General features: G+C 39.3%; 1 protein-coding gene across 2 annotated transcripts in view; it reads right to left on the reverse strand.

The window, feature by feature from the left end:
• The window catches only part of LOC131429857 (chaoptin), a 646,073-nt gene that overhangs the window by 409,876 nt on the left and 210,469 nt on the right, over positions 1–25,728 (reverse strand). For both annotated transcript variants that reach the window (XR_009229463.1, XM_058594269.1), the window contains exon 2: positions 22,616–22,928. Coding sequence is in view for 1 of the 2 variants with exons in the window: in XM_058594269.1 (XP_058450252.1) it covers positions 22,616–22,859 (244 nt within the window). In the remaining variant the exon portion in view is untranslated. The remainder of the gene's footprint in view (positions 1–22,615; positions 22,929–25,728) is intronic.

The following is a 25,728-nucleotide window of genomic DNA, read 5'->3' on the forward strand; positions in this document are numbered from 1 at the left end:
TTCCCTGGAATATAAATGAGCCGGAAATGATTGTATTTCATTGTATGCAAAAACCTCCTTTAACGAAGTAGGTTCGTAAACTAAGTTTACGTTAGTTGGGATTTGGTTCGTTAAAAAATTACGTTATTTGGGATTTTGTTCCTGAAAAGAAGTACTTAAAAAGAGGTAACGTAAAAAAAAATTACGTAAACGGAGGTGTGGGTGTACTGGTTATTTAATAATATTTGTGTTTCAGAATGTTTAATGTAACGTATTTGAACTTTAGTTTAGGTGCATCGTTTTCAAATTCTAGTAGTAAAAACCTGTTTCTATCCACCTAGTGGTGTAATGATGCCTTTCTCATATCAATCATACTATCATATATAATACTGTGGTATCCTTCAAAATATTTTTTTTTGATTTTTAAAAGAATAACCGAAATCGGTTTGTTTGACCGTCTACTGATAAAAACTATCAATTGGAAAACATTTGAGGTCGATTTAAAAATTTTATTAAGGTTTTTCTTCATTTTAAGTGATGGTATACAATTTTTAACACGCTTTACCCTATATTTCCGGATCCGGAAGTCGGATCCGCATGAAATTCAGGAATTACGCATAGGACCACCTTTCATTTGAACCTAAGTTTGTGAAAATCGGTCGCGCCATCTATGAGAAAAGTTAGAAAACATATTTTCACATTTTTTTGCACATTTTACCCATAATTCCGGAACTGGAAGTCAGATCCAAATAATATTCAGGATTTTTTTATGGGACCACAAGATCTTTCATTTGAATCTAAGTTTGTGAAAATCGGTTCAGCCATCTCCGAGAAAAGTTAGTGCAAAAAAACGTTACATGCACACATACGCACATACACACACACACACACACACATACACAGACATTTTGCGTACTCGACGAACTGAGTCGAATGGTATACGGTTTTCACAGTGATTGCATAACCTTTCACTATGAGAAAGGCAAAAAGGGAAATACTTGCATAACTCATACAATTGATCAACAAATTAATATTCAGGAGTGTGGTAAGATATAAACGTATAGTGGAAGGAACATGCCAGTTGTTTTCGTATTTACGACATCCAGTTATGTCTCTGACATTACCCACCCGCCTTTTTTTTGCCTTTCTCATATAGAAAGGTTATGCAATCACTGTGAAAATCGACTTTTGAACCGAGGCCCGGAGGGCCGAGTGTCATATACCATTCGACTCAGTTCGTCGAGTACGCAAATTGTCTGTGTGTGTATGTGTGTGTAAGTGCGTATGTGTGTATGTAACGTTTTTCGCACTAACTTTTCTCGGAGATGGCTGAACCGATTTTCACAAACTTAGATTCAAATGAAAGGTCTTGTGGTCCCATACAAAATTCCTGAATATTATTTGGATCCGACTTCCGATTCGGAAGTTATGGGGTAAAATGTGCAAAAAAATGAAAATATGTGTTCTAACTTTTCTCATAGATGGCGCGACCGATTTTCACAAACTTAAATTCAAATGAAAGGTCCTGTGGTCCCACACGTATTTCCTTAATTTGATCAGGATCCGACTTCCGGATCCGGAAATATAGGGTAAAGCGTGTTAAAAATTTTATACCATCACTGAAAAGAGCGAAAAACCGTAAAAAGTTTTCTAAATCGACCTCAAATCTTTTCCAATTGATAGTTTTTATCAGTAGACGGTCAAACAAATCTATTTCGGTTATTCTTTTAAGAATCGAAGAAAATTATTTTGAAGAATACCACAGAATTATATATGATAGTATGATTTATATGAGAAAGGCATCATTACACCACTAGGTGGATTAAAACAGGTTTTTCTTCATATCATCGGTAATATGTTTTGCAATTTATGGTAAAATTTTCAGTAGTATGAGATATCCAAAAATAACTCAAAATTAAAGTTTTATAAAATGTTTGATATGAACGAGCATTAGGGTGAAATTCAGTGTTAAAATAAAGCGCGCAAAGTTCCAACCGCATGATTTGAACGAATCATCCCACAAAGCGTATCATGCAAAACTGACACATAGAAATGCGGAATATTTTCAGTAGTTAAGTGCAGTTGGCTCACGACATGTTTCGTTCGTTAGTAAAACAGACACTAACTATGTATGCTTATAAACCATAAGTATTTTTATTGGACTAATAAGAGGGAGGAAAATTTGTGATTCTTGTTCAAAACGGTCAATTTGGTCATAATGGTTCTTTTAAAATTGATTACGAAATTGATCATTCGTTGTTACAGATCGTATGTTAATATTCGACAGATGCCAGATCGATAAAAACTAATCTTATACGGTTTCTGAAAGGTCATAAAAAGTTTGAAGTTTGAAGAGGAATCTGGGAGGGTGTTATTTTTTTAACTGGTTTGAACTAGTGTTCAAATTGCCTTACAAAAAATCGAAAAAGTCGTATAACTCCAAAACGTCAAAACATAACAACGTAAAACGATGCTTTCTGATGGTCCTTTGATTGTCTCATACATATTTTTTTTCTAAATATGATAAACAAGAAAACCTCAGCCAGAAATAATTTTCCTGAATTATGGTGTAAAATGAGCAAAAAAAATGAGCACCTACTATACTCGCAGATGACTTAACCGATTTTCGAAAAGTCTAATTAAAATTGAAGGTATTGTCGTCCCATAGAAAGTTCCTTATTTTCACCTTGATCCGACTTCCGGTTCTGGAATTACAGGGTGATTAATGTAAAAATTTTAATTTTCAATTACTTACTCATTTTGTTCGGAGATGGCGTTACCGACTTGTACGTAGATTCAAATAAATGTTTTACTGTACAAAACTTACGAACTTCATTTTGATCTGACTTTCGGTTCCGGAATGGTAGGGTAAAGTGTGTTAAAAATGCTATACCATCACTTAAAGGGGCAAAACAAAACACGTAAAAAATGTTCCAAATCGGCCTCCACACTACTCCAATCGGTAGTCATTATCAAACCGATTCCGGTTATTCTTTTAAGAATCGAAGAAAATTATTTTTAAGAATACCGCATTATTATGCACCCAAACCTCCGTTTACGTTATCTTTTTTTACGTTATCTCTTTATACGTAACTCTTTTTACGAACAAAATCCCAAATAACCTACTTCGTAATAAAAGGTTTTTGCGTACAATGAAAATCATTTCCAACTTATTTATATTTATAATCATTACAATATGGGTATTTTCGGAACGGGTTTGATGAGTAGTTGTTGAAAAACGAAGAAAATTCCAACTAACGTAAACATTTTCTACGTCATAATTCGATTTACGAACCCCCAATTATTACGTAAACGGAGGTTTGGGTGTATATAGTATTATATTTGAGATTGATATGAGAAAGGCTTAGTTACACCACTAGGTGGATTGAAACAAGTTTTCTTTGTAATATCAAAAATAGTAGAAAAGAAGCAAAAATCTTTCATGCGAGCTTGTAAACCATAAACTTGAAAGGTTTTTGTTTCCCATATAGAAAGGTATATGCATTCACTTGAAAAATCGATTAGTAAAATTTTTTGTGTTATATATTATTCTACTCAGTCTTAAATTCGTCAAGCGTGTGTATGTGCAAAATATTCTGGATAAGTTTTCTCGGCGATGGCTGAACCGATTTTGACAAATGAAAGGTGTTGTGATTCCATACGGAATTTCTGAATTTCATCCGGATCCGACTTTCGGTTCCGGAGTTATAGGGTAAAGTGTGTTAAATATTATACGTCACATAAAGCGAAACAAAAACACGTGAAAAAATCTTAACTGTCCTCAAATCTCCAATCGGTAGTCGTTATCAGTAGTAAACCTAACAAACCAATTTCAATAACAATTTTGCAATAACTGAGTTGAAACATATATTGGAGAAGCCAAATGAATGAGAAACTCAAAGAATAGATGATTTTTGGAAAAAAGATACGCTCATAGGCAGGACTCGAACCAGTGTTCTTATGCAATCCGTGCATACGCGTTTACCATTTCTGCCACAACGATCTGAGTACTGGTTCATTCTGTAAGGAATAGTGTTCGGCTACCGGCACCCTTTTATTTTAGGCTCATAAATTCTGACTTAGTGCACATTATGCGGACATCTATACATCAATGGAAAAAAAAAACTAAAAGCTAGCTAAAAACTGATTAAGAAACTAAGTTGATTCATTTGATTGAAAAAAATGTATTATCAATTAAGTAAAGTGATAAATTTTGGACAATTAAAACAAGGTGTTCGGTTACCGGCACCCCAAGAAATTTCGGGAAAATATAAGTAAAGAACGCAATTATTCAAAGGAAACCCGGAATTAATTCTTTTCGGAGGCGTTTTGGACAAAAGTCTTCATTGTCTGATGGTGACTTCGCTTTGGCTCTCTTAGCCGATGATTTGGATGGTGGCGCATTTGGTGTTGATTTGACCGGTCTTCCACGTTTTTTCTTGGCCGGAGCATCTGCTGTATCAGCAGCTAGATGTTCAGCCAAAACTTTAACTTGATTTGTATCGACAGCAGCCTGCATATCACTGACAATTTTCCACGATTTGTGAAAAAAATGGGGTGCCGGTAACTGAAATCGGTAGACATTTTGATAATGACAGAACAAATTTTTGGTCGCAAAAATGTTGATAGCATACGGTATTAAATCACGAAATAGATCGATTTCACATTATAAATATTCAATCCACTCACCTTTCCGATTCATGCTCTTCAATTTATGATACTATAAAAAAGTCAGAAAAAACTTTTGTGTTGATTTTCACGCAATTAAAATTTTTTTTAAACGCAGCAAAAAGTACAAGCGTCTGTTTGCTTCGGTATTCGGCACAAAAAAAACGTGCTGCTATTACACACACATAACATTTGTCGGAATGACGCTATCTGCTTTCTGTCGAAAGTTACGGTGGGGTACCGGCAACCGAACACCTTCCCCTATTATTATTAATTTTTTTAATATCACAGTATTATATATGATGATGTAATTGACATGAGAAACGCATAATTAAACAAGTTTTATTAAAGCATCCGAAATTATGAGCTTTCAAAAAGTTCTCTTCACACATAATTTCGATGTATTACATTTTTTTTCTCCGGTGGTATGGATTTCAAAGGACCTTTCTCAAGTAGCTTGCAGTAGCATTTTCTAGAAACTCATTCCAATAGCTTTGAACCGATCACAAAAGCGACACCTGCATTCCATCAGTCGTATCATAGGATATTTACAATTCCTCTGCAAATAGCACAATGCAGTGTTAGATAGTTGTATGTTCACTCGGGGATCAACAATGACGTGCTCCACATGTCTATCGCCCTTGGGTTTTCTTCTAAACGAGTCACAGAGTAGCTATCTATATTTTTTGTTGCTGCTATCGGTACTCTTTCGACGGACCCTCGGGGCTAGAGTTTTGTTTTTATTTCGAATTGGCTATTACTCCGTTTGTATTGTTTCCATTTTCTTACATCCGGCATTGTTACCAAAGAACAACATCTTCAGCACTTGAGCGTGGAGGGAGGAGAAGGTGATGGGTGAAAGGGGAAGCAACTAGTGGAAAATAACCATTACCGTTTCCTGCTGATAAATATGGGAGGCTTTTGTGTTGCTCTACTAGAACGTGAACTAGTATTCAGCTAGTAGGACAATAAAATTTTATTTTCCCAATATCGAACATACCTGCTAGCTCGGAAAGAATGGAAAACGGCCATGTGTGCATGTGCCGGATTTCATTGTAAGCCCGAACTGCTCCTTTATGCTTCTCGTAAACTTATACGGAACCAGTTCGTTCCGGCGGATTACAGCACAATTCAAATGGGAGAACGAAGCAGAGTTACAGTTTTGTATTTCCTCCAAGACGATGCGATGATGCCGAAAAGTTTCCTGTTTTCTTCCTACCGGACAAAGTTCTGCGTGGTTCTTTGCTACGAGTGTTGCTACCATCTAGGATGCATGTCGCACAATCGATGTACATACATGTAAGCTTATAAATAACAGCTGCATGTTGCAAGTTTTGATATTTACAATCTGCCTTAGCTCGCAAATTGCTCGCAAACCCAATGTAACAGAAAACGAGACTTTTCCCCCTTGAAAACTTTCGCGTTCCTTCATCGTATGGAAATCTTTATTGATATATCTAAATTTAAGCAGCATTTTCAAACATAAACGAAATATAAAATGTTCTCCCTGCAAATCCCATTCCTACATAATACAACGGGAAACCGAAGCTAGCAGCGGGGATACCCCTGTCAAAAGGCTGACTGTCTAAGTCATGGGCTAACAATGGAAAACACTTAAACAATGCATGACAACATTGTTGTGCATTGTCCAGGTGAACCCGTTTTGTCGTGAATACGACTTACTTTACTATGGGGTGCCTTTTCAAAATTAGCCATGTGGAAGAATGGGCAGAACTTAATCGTGAATATCTCGACTTGTATTAACGGTAGCAACATAATTCTTTCACCATTTCATCAAAAATATGATCAGGAATTGAGGATAATATTTTGAACAGTGTGAGATAACCACAAACAACTCAAAAATTAAGTTTTCTCAAACTTTGAAAACAACGCGGAAAACTCTTTACTTTTGTTTGGATTTTTCGCGCAAGGACGACGATTTTGAGGTAGTCAGGCACATATCTTCAATTGACTGCGTATAAAAGGGAAACCGTGGTCAAAAATCGATCATTTCTTCTTGTGCGTTGGACGGAAGCAGACGTCGTGGGACTAGCAGCTTCGGAGAATGCACCTTCTGCGTGGTTAAAAACCTCAAACGCTCAGGTCGCAACTCTCATTTGGACTTCAGTCGTCAATGAAAGCAGACCTTTTGCGTGGTATAAAGCCTAAAACGCTTAGGTCGTGCTTTCATTTGGACTTCAATCGTCAGGTGGAGCAGTCGTCAATGAAAGCAGACCTTTTGCGTGGTATAAAACCTCAAACGCTTAGGTCGTGCTTTCATACAATTTGGCCCTTCACGCACGCCTTCATAAGAGGTTCTTTCCAAAACCACCAATATTTTATCATAAAGACTATACTGGTTATTTTGTAATATTTGTGTTGCAGAATGTTTGATGTAACTAATCTATACTGTAGTTACTTGCACAATTAACACAATCGATCAACTAATTGATATTCGAAAGTATAAAGAAAGAGTGCCAGTTTTATTCGTATTCACGATATCCAGTTATGTCTCTGACATTACACACCTGTACGTTTTTTTTTCTCTCATTTCAAAATCTGACTAGGGTCAGAAAGGGCTCAGTTCTATTGCTCGTTCGCAACTCGGTCACTTCGCTAGGTTTAGTGGCAGAAGCCCTAGGTTCCCGTTTGTCCGCACTTCACCTCCTACACACCACGTGTTTTCCCGCACATAGCCGGTGGAGAATTGCGATTTTTTTTCCTTGCAGCATGCACTTTCCAACATTTGATGGGACAAAAAGTTGAAAGCGAATTTCACTGTGCATTTTATGAATTTCGTTTTGCGACTTACAGACGCTCTTCTTAAAAGCTAACGTCGCAAAAAGAGGCTTACATTTTACGGGTTGGATACCTTTCGTTTCGCTTTTTTGCGCTAAGTAGATTCACGGATTATTAGCACGATGCATTTTTGTGTTTTTCTTCTGTTTGTGTTTCGTTTCTTGTGCCGTACAAAGGCACTTCCAAAATTAGTCCCGAATGCGACTTGAAATTTTCTCGCATATGATTTTGAAAGGATTAGCCGGTAATTGATTCTATGGCGCTCCATAAACCTTTCGAAAACGGTGGAAGCAATGAATAAATACTGAATGGTGAGTTCTGAACAGTGAAGACGATTAGAAGTGGTGCAAGCTAAGCGCTGTTATGTGAAATTGATAAAAATGGTAAAGCCAAGGTCTTTCCTGACTCTGCTTGAGAATAAATTCATTTTTCACAAAACATTTTTTGCCAGAAAAAAATCTAAAATCCGAGTCATAATGTTAGAATCCATCATAATTTGCTATAAATTTCAATATTTCACTGTTTCACTTTACTGTTGTGCTATTGATCAAGTTCGAAGATCAAATGATTTATCGTTCCGGAGATATGATAGCATAAGGGAACTAATCAACAAAACGCGTTGTTTTTTTAACGTTCAATTTTTTTCAGAGATGGTTGAACTGATTTTAACAAACCGAGCTCGTTTGAAAGCTACTATTGGGCCATTGATCAAGTTTGAATATCAAATGACTGCGACTTCTGGTTCTGGAGATATGATGGTATAAGAGACGTTACTGACAAAACGAGTTATTTTGTCGTGAATACGACTTACTTTACTATGGGGCGCCTTTTCAAAATTTACCCTCTGAGAGAGTGATAAGTTTTTGATCGTGAATATCTCCTGTTATATCTAACGAATCAACATAATTCTTGCTACATGCCATCGGAAATATGATCACAATTTTATGATAAAACTTTCAGTTGTGTGACATATTCTTAAATAGTTCACAATTAAACTTTTCTGAAATGTTTGGTATAAACGAGTATCAAAGAAGATAATTCATAAGGCGCGTTTGCCTTTCTCGTATTTTGAAAGCTCATAGCTCAGTGATCTGTAGAAGGATTTATATAATCTAACTACCAATAGAATCGAAAATCTTCAACTTGAACGTGTATTACAACAATATTGAAGTTTTTCAATAGTACACTATTGAAAAACCTGTTTGATTTAACCCATGACAGCACCAGCCAATCAGAACGCGAGATGTCTGTATCTATACAAGAGCACCCATATAAAAGTTGAATGGTTCATTTTTCCTACCATTCATCAGTCAGTGGTTAGCTCTTTCTGAGTGAAGACGTAATCTCATTCGCTAGCAAGCTTTTCTGGATTCTACTCTCGCGCTGTTCGCAAGTTCGTCGTCATCCCAAGAAATGGGAAAACCAGGCTCTGGTAAAGGGCATTCCAGTACTGGCGCTGGGAAACGGCCGCTTGATCCTGATTCGAAAACCAACGGTGACGAAGAGGCTGCAAGGAAACGTTTATTGGAAAACAACAGATTTTCTAACTTATCTAACGGTGAAGATATGGAAAATAAGGAGAAAATGCCACCCTTTTACGTAAAGGGTTTTCCGCCTACACTAAGGACGGACCTCAACAATCTCATTAACCATGGCGTAAAAGCAACAATTCGTCTGTGTACAAACGGGTACAAGATCGTCGTTCCAAATAGGCATCATTTCAATGCAGTGCAAAATTATCTTAAGCAAGTGAAGTTTGAATATTTTACACACGACATACCTTCCACTAAACCATTAAAGGTACTCCTGCGAGGTTTACCCGATATGCTGACGAGTGAGCTCCAGCAAGCTTTAACGGAAAAACTACTGAAACCGTTGGCGGTGTATAAAATAAGAAGACAGAATGAAAACACCAAGTATCGAGATCAACTCTACCTGATCCATTTAGAGAAAGGCTCTGTAACGCTAAATGAGTTAAAAAATATAAAAGCTCTATTCCATATAATTGTTGAATGGGAGCGTTATAAACCCGTGCACCGTGATGTGACGCAATGCACCAATTGCTTGAATTTCGGACATGGAGCGAAAAACTGTTTCATCCGTTCCAAATGTATCAAGTGTGGCGAAAATCACAAACTGGATGAATGTTTGATGGATCAAATCGAAGAAAAATGTTTCAACTGTGGCGAGAATCATCTTTCCACAAATAGAACCTGTAAAAAACGTGCGGAATACATCCAAATTCGCAACAAAAATGCTACCAAAAACCAACCCAGAAGAAGAACACTTCCTCCTCCAGCGATCAACGACCAGAACTACCCAATGCTAGCTCCTCGATTGGGAATCCCTAATCTATTGCCGATAAATCCTCAACCACTGCCGAAAGCTTCAACATCTGGATCATCAAAGGCGGAAAAACGTGATGGACCATCTGTGCACTTGCCTCCAGGATTCCAATGTAAACAGAACAGTGTTCCTCTCCCCCCTGAGGAAACCTCGCCGCTCTACACTCCGGAGCAGCTCGCCGTGTTATTTCAACATCTTGCAACTAGTCTGCGCAATTGCAAGTCTCGTTTCGAACAGATCTACACCCTTGGTTTATTTGTCATCGAAAATGGCTGCTAAATTGAAGCTGGTCAACTGGAACGCATGCTCACTCAAGAGCAAAATTATCGAATTGGGAGTCTTTCTTGAGGAGAAAAGGATAGACATTGCTTTCATCACCGAAACTCACCTCAAACCTGAGGTGAACATCAACATACCAGGATTCCGCCTGGTAAGACGAGATCGACCGAACACCAGAGGGGGAGGTGTAGCTATTGCGATCAGGAATAACATCAACTGTCAACTACTACCGAGTTTTCAACTACAATTCATCGAAGCTGTAGGAGTGGAAATAACCACATCTGTCGGCACCATCACCTTCATCGTGGCATACTGCCCGAAACAAGCGTCAGCCCGCAATGAAACATCAACTTCTCTTCGGCAAGACATCATCAAGCTGACTCGACGGCAGGGTCAGTTCATCATTGCTGGCGACCTAAATGCGAAACACCAATCCTGGGGGAACCTGAGACGAAACCAAAACGGCGAAATATGGAGCAACGATGCAGATGAAGGGCATTATATCATCCTGGATCCAGACGGTCCAACACGCTTGAATCGTTCCGGCATCCATGCAACATTAGACCTCTATATCACCAACACGAGCAACATCACTCAACCGGTTGTCTATCAGGAGCTAAGCTCAGACCACTACCCGGTGGTGGCTGAAGTTGGCTCCTCGGTCAATCGATCTGAGTACAGCAGGCGCAACTATCATCTGGTCAACTGGGGACGCTTTCAACAATGTGTTGACAACAACATGAACTATAATCACCATCCAGAAACGCAGTCAGACATCGATCATCAACTCCACTCCATTGAAGCTGCTATCTCACAGGCACGTCAACAACATGTACCAGCTTCTCGTATGGTGAGTAACTATTTAAATATCGATAATCTTACTAAAGATCTCATCCGCCTACGTAATACCACTCGCAGACAGTACCAACGTACTGGGCTGCCTTCGTTAAAAACCGATGTCAATCGTATGACAAAAATCATTCAGGCTAGAATGATTGATCTCAAGAACAATAACTTTTCATCCAAAATTCGCGCTCTCCCAGATTGTTCAAAGCCGTTCTGGAAACTCACAAAAATTTTAAAAACTAAACCCAGGCCCATTCCACCGTTGTTGCCATTAGACATCAGCAACTGCCCAGTGGATCGTCTAATAACTCCCGTAGAGAAGGCAGCTGAGATAGGTCGGCATTTCGTGAGCTCCCACAATCTCGGACAAAACATTGTCAGCCCGCATGAAGCGGCTGTTAGAAACAATGCGAACAACCTACTAGTTCCCAACGATTTTTCGGAGGAGTTGGAGATCACAGCTCACGAACTGTCGACCTACATTAAAACATCCAAAAACATGAAGGCCCCAGGTTTCGATAACATCCTGAACATAGAACTCAAACATATGAGCTTCGAGTTCTTTAATCATCTTGCGACGATCTTCAACCAATGTCTTCGACTTAGCTACTTCCCCTCGTTGTGGAAGTCAGCTAAGGTCATACCCATAAAGAAACCTGGGAAAGACCCTTCTTCTCCTAAAAGTTATCGTCCCATCAGCCTTCTCTCGGGGTTATCAAAGCTTTTCGAAAGGGCTATCTATCGACGGCTGCTTGCATCCATCGAGCAACATAACATCCTACTCGATGAACAATTCGGTTTTCGACAAGGACGATCCACTGTCCACCAACTGACCCGCGTCACCAACATCCTCAAAAGGAACAAATCACTGTCCAAAACATCTGCTATGGCTCTACTCGACGTAGAAAAGGCCTTCGACAACGTTTGGCATGATGGTCTGATATATAAACTCTGCAGGTACAATCTTCCTAGCTTTCTAGTCAAGATAATAAAAAGTTATTTGTCAGAGAGAACATTCAGAGTCTTCATTAACGGAGCAATATCCGACGCACAAGAAATTTCCGCTGGTGTTCCACAGGGAAGTATACTTGGTCCACTTTTATTCAACCTTTTCACCTCGGACATACCCCCACTCCCAAAAAACGGAACTCTGTCGCTGTTCGCCGATGATACTGCAGTCGTCCACAATGGTAGGGTCATAAAATCGCTAACATCAAAACTCCAACAAGACCTGAATGTTCTGGCTGATTATTTTACAAGCTGGAAGATCTGTATAAATGCATCGAAGACACAGACCATTATTTTCCCACATTCAAAATCCCAGAGACTTGTTCCGGCTGAGGACTGTAAAATCACCCTAAACGGCACAGCGGTGGAATGGACCAATGAAGCAGTCTACCTAGGCTTGACTCTGGACAGCAAGATGATCTTCAGGCAACAGGTTGACAAAACGGTCAATAAATGTAACATTCTACTAAAATTATTGTATCCACTAATAAACCGTAAGTCGACCTTATCCCTGAGGAACAAGCTTGCTGTCTATAAACAAATCATCCTTCCCGTGATTGAATACGGAGCGCCAATTTGGGGGAGTTGCGCAAAAACTCATCACCTAAAACTTCAACGTGTTCAGAATAAATTCCTCCGAATTATTTTGAACACCCCTTCACGAACAAGAATAACTGAGATCCATCGTCTAGCCGGAATGCAAACTCTGGCGGAGAGATTTCAAAACAACTTGCGACGGTTCAAGGACCGATGCGAAGCCTCTGAACAGCCCACCATACGAGAACTGGTAATACATTAGGTTAAGATAGTTGTTAAGTAGGTAGGTTATACAATTAATTAAATTCCCAAATCACTTACCTTCAAGGTAGAAAATGTAAACCAAATTATAAAAAATAAATGAATGAACAAAAAAAAAGAGAAGATCACACGAATCAGAGCTGAAAAACGACAAGTTGTACCAATCGCCATGTAAACCATCTTTGTAAACGAGAATCAGAAAATAAAGATACATTTTACTACTTTTCCTACCATTTGCTGAGCAACTCTTCCCGAAACAAGACACACGACAGCAACATCGAGGACCTGTCGTCTCATTGTTTCCCGATATGAATGCACGAGACACCGTCAGCACAATGACACCGAAAAAGGCAGCCAAAAAGTCCAGCAAGGCCCATTGCCGAAACAAGACACACACGAGAACCATCTCAGATCTCAATATTTCCTACCAAAAGATTCATCAAGATGGGAGTTAAAATAATTTGCACCGTCACTAACACATTCAATTACGAACGGCAATGCGAAAGCGAAAGTGATGATTTTGAACACATCTTTATACTAGTATACAAATATGCCGTGCGAAACAGAGTTGCCACAGATCAATATGTATTTTTGTCGCGATTACTTTAGTATGCGGCCGAAAACAAAAATTGTTAGAACAAATGTTTCCACTTGATTTGCGCATTCTACTTTCCAGGCGTATCAGAACTGGCTAAACTTAAAGCAATTCTAAATATTTCTTTATCACAGTGATGTGGTCATCCTGAAAAGGACGGGGTTTTCAACGGATGGCCAGCTGCAGATGGCGAGGGATGATTTTCGTTTTCGTTGTCATGGGCAGCGTTACCGGCCAATTCCAACACTTCGGCAACCAAGTACTCCATCACTGCCGCCAGATAGACCGATGCACCAGCACTGACACGCTCGGCGTAGTTCCCCTTCCGAGGCAAACGATGGATTCTGCCGCCAACTGGGCACTTTAGACCAGCACGGTTTAAGCGGGACTTTGCCTTGCCTTAACTGTTCCTCCTGTGTGCGTGTTTCTGCGTAAAAATTCCACAGTACGCAGTTAACAGCTCGACGACCAATTCAGTACTGGCTGCCGCTCTGCTAACTCTCTCTTTTATATCGTTTCACTGTTTCCCGTTCTGCGTATAGGAAAGGAATTCCAACAAAGGGGAAGTCCTACCGTGCTACCACTAGCACGTATAAAAGGAAATGTGATGTGAGAAATTGCGTCATTCGTCATCTAACACTCGATGTGGATAGACGAATAACCTACTACGACTAATTTCGATTTTGTTTTATTTTTTTATTCGCAGTTGTCTACCTATCCAAGCTATGGGTAAAAACCGCCATAGATCCGAGAAGGATCCAAAGGATGCTAAGCGTCTGAAGCCAAGTGATGTACAGGTAAACGACCGTTTGCTGAGTAAAAACCAATATGCTGATCTGCCAGTAGATGTCGAAGAGGAACTGCAGAAGAAGGAAAAAATGCCGCCTTTCTACCTGAAGGGCTTCCCACCAACTCTACGCTCGGATTTCAACACTCTGATCAGCAAAGGACTACAGGCAACAATCCGTTTATGTACTGAAGGCTACAAAATAACTGTTCCGGCTTTGAACCACTACAAAGGAGTGGAATGCTATCTGAAGCAGACAAAAGCGGAATACTTCACACACGATATTGCCGCCAACAAACCTATGAAGGTTGTACTTCGAGGACTACCCGACATGATGGAAGCCGAACTAAAGCAGGCACTGTCGGAGGCTGGACTAAAGCCTTTGATGGTATTTAAAATGAAGCGACATAATACGGACAAAAAGTTCAGAGATCAACTGTACCTGATTCATCTGGAGAAGGGCTCCATCACCATGAGTCAACTGAAAACGATTAAATCGTTATTTCACATAATCATCGAATGGCAAAAGTATAAACCGGTACATCGGGATGTCACACAGTGCACGAACTGTTTGAACTACGGCCATGGAGCGAGGAATTGCCACATGAAAAGTCGGTGCGGGAAATGTGCCGAACCACACAATACCAACGATTGCCTACTAGATGACATCGCTGTAAAATGTGTGAACTGTGATGGCGACCATCCATCTACTAGCAAATCGTGTCCCAAACGTGCTGAGTTCACAAAAATTCGACAACAGGCGTCCCGTAAACAATCAACGCGCAAGAATGTTCCACAGAAGGATGAAGTTAATTTCCCACGGCTCCCACCGAAGAGGGATATTCCGAATTTGCCGCCACTTCCTCGCAGCAATCCAAAGACTTCAGCCGCTGGATCTCAAAAAGAATCTTCCTCAAGAATCCCTCCTGGATGGGGCAATAATCAACCACAAGCAAAGGATGACTCTTATGATTTATTCTCTGCTGAACAACTGATCGTCATTTTTGAAACAATGACAACAAAACTACGAAACTGCAGAACGCGGTTAGATCAAATCAACGCCTTAGGCAAATTCATCATCGAATATGCAATATAATGAGTTGGTTATAGTAAATTGGAATGCTTGCTCACTCAGGAGCAAAACTGCTGAATTGTCCGACTTTCTTCAAGAGAAGAATGCCGATATTGCTATTTTAACTGAAACTCATCTTAAACCTGAAATTTCTATTTTTATTTCCAATTACAGGATTCACAGGCTCGACAGGACAACTACCAGAGGAGGGGGAGTTGCCATTGCCATTAAACGATCCATTCAGCACAGGCTTCTGTCAGCCTTTACATTGCAACTCATAGAAGCCATCGGAATTGAGATTACAACGACGATGGGACCCATCATCATCATTGCAGCGTACTGCCCCAAACAAACCAATCTTCGAGATGGTACGTGTGCATCATTGAAGCGAGATCTGGCTATGCTCACTCGACGACAGAACAAATTCATCATTGCTGGGGACCTGAACGCACGGCATGAGCTGTGGGGAAACAGAAGACAGAATCGAAACGGATTCGTACTTGCCGATGATTACGAAGCTGGACAATACAACATCTTCGCTCCGGATCAACCAACGCGACTTTCCAGATCGGGAGTTCATTCCATTTTGGATATATTCATCAGCAACATCGCCGTAGACAGCTCTCCGGTTGTCTTCAACGAGCTCTCTTCCGACCACTTTCCAGTAATATTGACGTTGGGATCTTCACCAGAAACAGTGCCTATTCAACCTCGGAGGAACTATTATCGCACCGATTGGGTCCAATTTCAACAAATCGCCGACCAACTTATTAATATCGATCTGCCACTTGATTCCCCGATGGAAATCGATGCAGCCCTATCTTCCTTCCAGCATTCAATCACAGTCGCTCGTGATAGGACGGTTCCAGTACATCATATGCCGAGTTCCTCTCTTCAAATCGACAGTGTCACCAAGAAACTCATCCGACTTCGGAATATCTACCGGAGGCAGTATCAACGAACTGGCATTCTAGATAGGAAGACTACTTATAACAACTTAACTAGGATAATCCAGGAAAGGATATCTGAGCTTCGCAACAGGAACTTCCAGCAAAAGCTTCGACAAATTCTCCCACATTCAAAGCCCTTCTGGTCCTTAACGAAGGTGCTTAAGAAAAAACCGAAGCCTATTCCTCCTCTGATGTCACCCCAGGACGCAGCTGAAGGAATACCTTTAATCACACCAGTAGAGAAGGCAAATGCGCTAGGCCAGCAGTTTGTGTGTTCTCACAATTTAGGACTTAACATTGTTAGTCCATATGAAAGAGCCGTTGCTGATAGCGTAGCTGAGGTTGACCAATCAGACAGCTTGGTTCCTGAGGAAAGTAGAGTCACTGCGAATGAGCTGATGGCTTTTGTGAAAAAATCCAAAAATATGAAGGCCCCCGGTTTCGACAACACATTCAACATTGAGCTGAAACATTTGAGTATTCGCTCATTTGTCTTCTTAGCTAAAATTTTTAACAGGTGCTGGGAGCTTGGTTACTTCCCTTCAAGGTGGAAGTTAGCTAAAGTTATCCCAGTTTTGAAACCGGGGAAAGATCCTTCCTTTTCCAAGAGCTATCGGCCCATCAGCTTACTCTCTGCCCTATCCAAGCTGTTTGAAAAGTCAATACAAAGGCGAATTCTTGCTTTCGTAGATGAACAGGATATATTACTGGAAGAACAGTTTGGGTTCCGGAAAGGAAGATCCACCATCCACCAACTCACAAGGGTTAACAACGTCATCCAGCAAAACAAATCAGTGTCCAAAACGACTGCCATGGCAATATTGGATATTGAAAAGGCATTCGATAATGTGTGGCACGATGGACTGGTGTTCAAACTGCATCGGTATAATTTTCCCATGTATCTTATTAAAATTATCAAAAATTATCTTGCAGATAGAGCATTCCAGGTTTCTCTGAATAATGCACTTTCAGAAAGATTTACTATTCCTGCTGGTGTACCCCAGGGAAGTATCCTAGGTCCCATTCTATACAACATTTTCACATCAGACATCCCACCTCTTCCAGGTGGTGGTGTTCTGTCACAATTTGCTGATGATACTGCCATTCTTTACAAAGGTCGTGTCATTAATGCTCTGAAGAATAAACTACAGACAGGTCTGGACGCTTTAACGGAATATTTTACAAGCTGGAAAATTGTGATCAATGCAGCAAAAACTCAGGTCATCTTGTTTCCACATTCAAGATCTCCAAAACTTGTTCCATCAGACGAATGCAGAATACGATTCGGTGATGAGGTCATTCAATGGTCAGATGAAGTTATCTATCTAGGACTCACCTTTGACAGACATCTGATATTCAGGTCACATGTTGACAAAATCGTTCAAAAATGCAGCATACTCATTAGGTCTCTGTATCCGCTGATTTGTAGAACATCTAAACTATGCCTGAAGAATCAGATGGCTGTCTATAAACAAATCATCTACCCCGCAATTGAATACGCAGTCCCTGTTTGACGGGGCTGTGCACGAACACACAAACTTAGGCTTCAGCGCATTCAAAGTAAGATCTTAAAGATGATTCTAAATCTACCCCCTTGGACAAGGACTAGTGAAGTACATGAGATGGCTTCCCTGGATATACTAGAACAAAAATTCGAACAATACTGCACGAAATTTGCAGAGAGGTGCTCAATCTCTGAAATACAAATAATTCAAAATTTGTACGTATTAGATTAAGGATAGTTATAAGTAGGTAGACATTTTATAAATAATTAAAATAAATATTATGATTAAACATTAGTATGTAAAACAAGAGTAACTAAAACACCTAATATTAATAACGAATCGTATGAACAACAAAGATGAAAGGCCAAAGGGTCAAAACACTTGTACTGTAAAATGTTGATGTAATACACAAAAATAAGATTAATAAACAGATATTTATGCAAAAAAAAAATGAGAAATTGCGTCATTTATGTTAAAGCAGCTACTCTGTACGTACGAGACACCGTCAGAACGATGGCTCCGAAAGAAGGTAGAAAAGCAGATTTGTACCATTACTAACACATTCAATTACGAACGGCAATGCGAAAGCGAATGTTGAACACATCTTTATACTAGTATGGGGTCGTGTGAAAATATGCCTTGCGAAACAGGGTTGCCATATATGCAGATTAATCTGTATTATCATTATTATTATTATTATTATCATTATTATTATTATTATTAGAATCACTCTTGCATACCGAAGGTCGTAGATACATTTCAGACCAGGCCATTGCAATTGTCTCGTACTGGAATTTCGAGAAGAATCAGATATCTTCGAACTTCATAGCTTCAATAAAAATAAACTACAAATTTGTTGTACCTAGCTTCCTATATTAGCAAATTAAAAAGGATCTGTTTCAAGTTTGGAATATATAGTTGTAGAATAGTAGCTGTTTAATGTAACTAATCTGTACTTTAATGTAGGTGTATCGCTTCAAATTCTATTAGTGAAAAAGAGGAGAGCTTGCACAATTCATACAATCAATCAACTAACTGATATTCGGAAAAGTGATGGGAGCGTGTCAGTTTTTTCATATTCACGACATCCAGTTATGTCTCTGACATTACTCACCCGCCTTTATTTACCGCGCAATTTTCTCGGAAATGGGATCACCTCTAAATTCGTAAAGCGGTAGTGCTCAAAAGTTTCAGCACTTGAAAAAAAAATTCCCATACAAAATTTGAGCCAATCCGGATATGGGTAAGGGGTGCGTGCGTGATTTTTTCGATCTTGAGAAATCACCATAGGGGGGCCAACAGTCATAAAATTGAATGAAACGTCGAGATTTAGTGTCATCTTGAAAAGTATTTTTTTTGCAATTTGAAGGCTTTTGGCATAAAAAAACATTTTTTCGATTTTGGAAATTGCATGTGCTCTTGTTCTGGTTCTTGTCCTGGTTCTTGTTCTGGTTCTTGTTCTGTTTCTTGTTCTGGTTCTTGTTCTGGTTCTTGTTCTGTTTCTTGTTCTGTTTCTTGTTCTGGTTCTTGTTCTGGTTCTTGTTCTGGTTCTTGTTCTGGTTCTTGTTCTGGTTCTTGTTCTGGTTCTTGTTCTGGTTCTTGTTCTGGTTCTTGTTCTGGTTCTTGTTCTGGTTCTTGTTCTGGTTCTTGTTCTGGTTCTTGTTCTGGTTCTTGTTCTGGTTCTTGTTCTGGTTCTTGTTCTGGTTCTTGTTCTGGTTCTTGTTCTGGTTCTTGTTCTGGTTCTTGTTCTGGTTCTTGTTCTGGTTCTTGTTCTGGTTCTTGTTCTGGTTCTTGTTCTGGTTCTTGTTCTGGTTCTTGTTCTGGTTCTTGTTCTGGTTCTAGTTCTGGTTCTTGTTCTGGTTCTTGTTCTGGTTCTTGTTCTGGTTCTTGTTCTGGTTCTTGTTCTGGTTCTTGTTCTGGTTCTTGTTCTGGTTCTTGTTCTGGTTCTTGTTCTGGTTCTTGTTCTGGTTCTTGTTCTTGTTCTGGTTCTTGTTCTGGTTCTTGTTCTGGTTCTTGTTCTGGTTCTTGTTCTGGTTTTTGTTCTGGTTCTTGTTCTGGTTCTTGTTCTGGTTCTTGTTCTGGTTCTTGTTCTGGTTCTTGTTCTGGTTCTTGTTCTGGTTCTTGTTCTGGTTCTTGTTCTGGTTCTTGTTCTGGTTCTTGTTCTGGTTCTTGTTCTGGTTCTTGTTCTGGTTCTTGTTCTGGTTCTTGTTCTGGTTCTTGTTCTGGTTCTTGTTCTGGTTCTTGTTCTGGTTCTTGTTCTGGTTCTTGTTCTGGTTCTTGTTCTGGTTCTTGTTCTGGTTCTTGTTCTGGTTCTTGTTCTGGTTCTTGTTCTGGTTCTTGTTCTGGTTCTTGTTCTGGTTCTTGTTCTGGTTCTTGTTCTGGTTCTTGTTCTGGTTCTTGTTCTGGTTCTTGTTCTGGTTCTTGTTCTGGTTCTTGTTCTGGTTCTTGTTCTGGTTCTTGTTCTGGTTCTTGTTCTGGTTCTTGTTCTGGTTCTTGTTCCGGTTCTTGTTCTGGTTCTTGTTCCGGTTCTTGTTCTTGTTCTGGTTTTTGTTCAATTCTTGTAAATATTCTTGCACTTGTTCTGGTTCTTGTGCTGTAACTTAAAACAAGCTTAAGCCTGGCTTTTGAAACAGATTTGAGTTTAATTAAGAAGATTTTTTCCGTATTTTGCTTCGTCGCTCCCTATGACGATATGAGATTTTAAGTGCACTTCCCGGCGAACGACCGCTAACAGGTTAAAGCCTGGTATAAATAAACGTTATAAAAAAGAACATTTCATCCAGAAATTCCGGAACAGCAAGTCGAATTCGGAAGAAATTTAACAGCAGTCTATGAGACAGAGATGTCCATCTCCTCTGTGTGAAGAAGAGCAAGCAAAATTTCTCCCCTGGCACTGACAACTTCAACGAGAGCTCTTCTCTTCCACATTTATACACCACTGTTGTATAAAGTGTGCACGCATCATGAGTGCGTTTGTTTATTTCCTTTTACCTCCTCCACTGAATCGCACCTAAGTGCTAGAGCATTAGCGAATAAATTCTCTGAGGTGGATGCAGATACTTTCACAGAGGTGTACACGCCGGTGAGCACTCTGGTGTATGGTTTGCGTAGAAGAAACGTGGACACGCAAAATCAGCAAAATAAAACAATTTATCGTAAAATTTTCGGTTTTCCTTGCAAATTTTTCATAGCAAGGCCAGATCTACTCTCTATTAATTGAAGTTCACAGAAGTGTTCGCTCACCATCTCGCGCCAGTGGTCACTTGGGTGTATTTAGACGAGAGCGCGTGAGTGCGATTCATGCGAAGAGAATGTGTTTCACTCGCGCCAGCTGCTTTAACCACAAGCACACACTCAAATTCTGTCTATTCCACACTGTGAAAAAGTGCGCTTTCCTCTTTGTGCGATGCTTCGTTTTTTGCATCCTCGGTGTGGACAAGAATCTGACGCCAGCGTGTATCACTCTGGTGAAATGTCATCTCTGCTATGAGATCGTAAAACCTCTCATTTGAGCCTAAGGTTGTGAAAACCGGTTTGAAAACCTTTTTTGAAAATGTAGTGATTTTTTACCCCTATTTTTAACATTGAAAGTTTAACTTGCCAAGCATTTCAACTTGCACTATTTATGTAACACTTTTTGTATATTACACCGAGGTGCAATATCCTTTCTGACGTCTCGGGCGTAAGCAAGTGACGACGTGCTACTGGTCGCCGCAGAGTTTGAAAATTTGGGTTTTTTTGGTTTGAACAAAAAAGCACATATTTTGTTTCAACTTTCTTTGTGTTTCGCCTTCGACTCGTCAGTGCTTAAAGTAGTTCAAATTGAACTGCCATCTCCGCCAAGTAGGTCAATTTAAACCTTGTTAGTTCATGGATATATAAATCTACTTCGGAACTATTAGTTCCCGGTTTCCGCTTCCGAACGCACCGATAATAGTCAAGAAAAGCTCAAAAAACGGAACTCACTTCGATTTCTCAGCAACGGTTAAACCGATTTTCACAAATCCAGATTCAAATTAAAGCTCTCAGACTTCCGGTTCCGAAATTATAGGACAATGAGTATCAAAACTTTCAAACTGTCATACAAAATTATGCAAAACCGGTACGCATCGATACGTGCTAGTACGGAGGAAGACAATACCTCCTCCTAACACACAGCGTGCTTTGTTCAATTTGTAATAGCATGCAGGGTTGCCACATTTAAATCTATATTAACTTGACACAACTGTTTACAAATGGTGATGGTTGTTTATACAAAAAAAGTATTTGATTTTATTTAAGTTTGAAAAAAATCTTGACAGAATCATCAAGTGATAATTAATAAATAGCCTTTAAATTTTTGTAGTCAATCAAACAAACTTCTGGTTTAAGTTGACTTCGCCGCAGATTCTCCACGTACTGAATGATTGAAAATATAGCGAATTATTGAATTATTGTTAGAAATATGTACTAACAATTTAATTCCGGATTTCATTTCGAGTTTTTTTTAACCTTTTCACAATGGATATAACAAAAAAATCATTTTGTGCTGAAATAATACGAAACATGATTCAGACCTCACAGCATATCCCACTGAACCAAACAAAGATTCCCGTTGTTTCACAGGAATGAGGAATAAAATTCTATAGTTATATTTAAAGATTGTACCTTCATCGCAGGTAGAACATTTTAACCTTAACTAATATTAACTTCATCGCTTCACCGCTCCAGATCGTACTTGCCCACCCATCATGCCATGTGACTATGCGGAACTCGTGGCAGTGATAATGGAACAACTGGCAGTGAGGAAAAACACGGATAAACGAAAAAAACAGCATCTGGCAGCTTCCGAGAAGTGGGCTGCTAAGAGACGAATAAAATTACCGTTGACTGGAATGCTTTCTGCTAGCAATTACAGTTAGGATCCTTAAACGATTCCTTACTGAATTCCTTTTAACTATGAGCCAGCTGCGTTAAACACCGATAGAAGCTTACTGAACTTACCTGGAAACTTGTACAGGGACACCTCGTTGCAGTTGATCTCCAGCAGGGCGGTCTCGTTCGGTAAACTGGCACATCGGCACATTGTGTTGATGGGACACTCGTACGAGATGTCCTGATTAGTGTAGAGAATATTTTGATTATCTAATTTCCATCCATTGGCTTCGTTTCGTGTTCGTATCGCACTGAAGAGAAGAAGCGACCAGTAGACCAAACTGGTGCACCAATCCCTACAGCGTTTCGCCATGGTTATCTAACACCGAACCCTCACAGGAACTTACACACTCACTCACGGATGCAGGCACTGTCAGAAAATCTGAAATTGATAGTAAGAGGTTGAAAAATGAATTAGGCCCGTGACAGTGAGCTTAAATAGAAATGAAGGCAAATTGGACATTGAACATGTTTCCTTGCCTAGTTCGTGTTCGGCACGGAACCCGGACCAACCGTTTTCAGAATATATGTGCAGCTAGAAGGAAGCTGCACAGATTTTTTTTCGCTTTCGCAAGAACGAAGATTCTCGATGTAAAAAACTGTATCCCATTTATCATAGCCCAGATCGGACTAGCGAACCGGCATTCTCGGGTTTCGGGTCGGCGAAAAGAAAAATGAAAAATCCTGGCCCCGAATCGACTCAATTGATAACGTTGCGTGGATGCAGAAGGCAATCTGAACGACAATTTCTTCGTGATATATTGCTGATATATATCACTTGTTAGGAAAGTTTTTCTTGTACGGATCAACCGGAGGCGCTAGCGCTGAAATACACTCGGTTTTTATTCGACTTTGATAGTTCTTTTTCCTCTGCACCGGGAGAGAGAAGTCCTTATTTTCCGATTTATCAGCTATTATTTTACGATATATCGCGACAATCACTACGACGCAGATCGCATGCAGAATTTATCAGGAAACTGTTACAGCTTCGAGTATCCTTTCCAATAATGAAAGGTATGTTTTTTTTCATATTCATGAGATTAAATGCTGGAACCGAATACTACGATATTGTCTTAAATAAATTGTCGGAAAACCTGGAAGTAAAGCTATCTAATCTATACCGCAGTTCTATTTGAGATAACTATTAGTTTTCATTACAGGTTATTTTCGACACGACTGTCACCAACACTAGAACGTATGGTATAGAGCGAGAAGACTAGTCGGTCGGAAGACGGCCAGTATGCAGACCATGTTCGATGTACGTTGTAGCTGTGTCTATCACAAGACTTAGGGTGGCGAAATGGTAGCGCGTATGCACGGAATGCACAAAAACGCAGGTTCGAGTCCTGTCTCTGAGCGTATCTTTCTTCAAAAATATCATCTTTTCGGTGAGTTTTTCACTCATTTAGCTTTTTAAATATATGTTTCCTGTTGCTTTAAAGATCGATAATGTATGTACTGTGCTATTTCGAGAAAGCGCGCGTAGACCTTCATGCAGTTTCAGATCATTTTATTGTGCGGGTTCTTTAAGGTGACCATGAAAGCGAGCCACAAATGGCAACCAAGAAACCGCCTACCTTCCCACTCCACCTTCCGCTATTTTGCCCTGCTCTTGATGTAAACAAACCATGAAACACATTTCTTCTACGCGTAGGGGTAAATATGCTGCGTAGAATTGCTACTGCAATTTGGTGACATAATCACTCATCGTATTGATATATGTTTACGATAAACTATCAACTCTGAAGAATGATTTGTGCAAAACTTTTCGGACCTTCATTAGTAGGTTTCTTCTTAGAATGTTATTATTTTTCACTCGCCTCAAGATTTCAACTGCTGTTTATAGCTCTGGGACATAAGTAAGCTTTATGAAACACTTTTGAGTTGTTCTTCATCGGTAAACTTATCCTCTGATCTAAACATTTAATTATAAAACCTTTGAATAATTCACAGTTCTGGTTTTGAAAATTTTCCAAAAATCCACGATAAAAAGTTTGCCGGCCTGCTTTAGTATTAGTAATACCACCCTTTTATATTAGCAGTGATGCCATACATAATTAGAGAAAAAACTTTGCAATGCACTAAAAATTGCATTATTTTGAATTAGTCGCACATTGATATAGTTAAAATTACGGATCAAAACTACTTTCGTACGTCACCATCTAAAATTTCAATATTTAAAAAAAAAACGATAACATTTGCCTAATTTCCATTTCAAATACTGCTTCCCCTCCTAGTTATTCGCAACCCTGTTGTCTTATTTACCGTCGCTATGGAATGCAAAAAATAAACAAACAGTTCAAGTATTGCAATCTTTTCGAAATACCTCGTCCATATAAGAAGAAGAAAGTAGCGCTCATTCGCGAAAATCAATAGAAAAATAGATGGAATACGTTAATAGAGTGTGTTTTGGGTAGTGAGTATGTGCGGGACTCATCAGTTCAAACAGTGGAAGAACTGCCAGAAGTGCCGGTTCAAAACAATACCACAGAATTTAGAAACTGTACTTGATCCAATAATTTGGTATCAATAGGTAAAATTCTAAAATATTTTCATCAATACATATGAAATTATATCTTCAATTTGCACTATAAATCTTTTTCAGAGCAAATAGCCGATTTATCATCAAGCCCTCTCGTCAAGTGCCACTTGACTGTTCTGTGGGTGAGGTTGCTTTCCTATTCGAAAACGATGATGTCGACAAAATGGAAAATGTAGAATTTGTTGGTTTATATTTTTTGAATATGTGAGCTTCATATTCAAAAATTAAAATTAATACAAAAACCCATTGCAACAGAGTTTGTTCTGATTTCGTATGGTGGTTACTATACTTAATCCTTCAATTTTGTAAAGTATAAAAAATGGCAAGAACCAAACGAAGGCAAATAGTAAACTATCTTCTTTGACACAATCATTATATTCTCATGATCTTGCAATTTGTTAACTCCAGGAATTATCATGAAAATGAGATAAGTCCACTCTGTTCTGCTAGGTGATTTGAATAGTTTCAATGTTCACATTTTGTTCTTGCAACTGTATTCCTTTCAGCACACAAATATTATTATTTCATTCCTCTCTACTCACAAATACTATTACTATATGAAAAAGTATTGTTTCACCAATACTTTTACATTTATTTTCCTTGCTTCTGTCCACGGTCACCTTAAGTGAAGAGAAGAAAA

Source organism: Malaya genurostris, chromosome 2 (assembly GCF_030247185.1).
Source record: "Malaya genurostris strain Urasoe2022 chromosome 2, Malgen_1.1, whole genome shotgun sequence".
Lineage (NCBI taxonomy): Eukaryota > Metazoa > Arthropoda > Insecta > Diptera > Culicidae > Malaya > Malaya genurostris.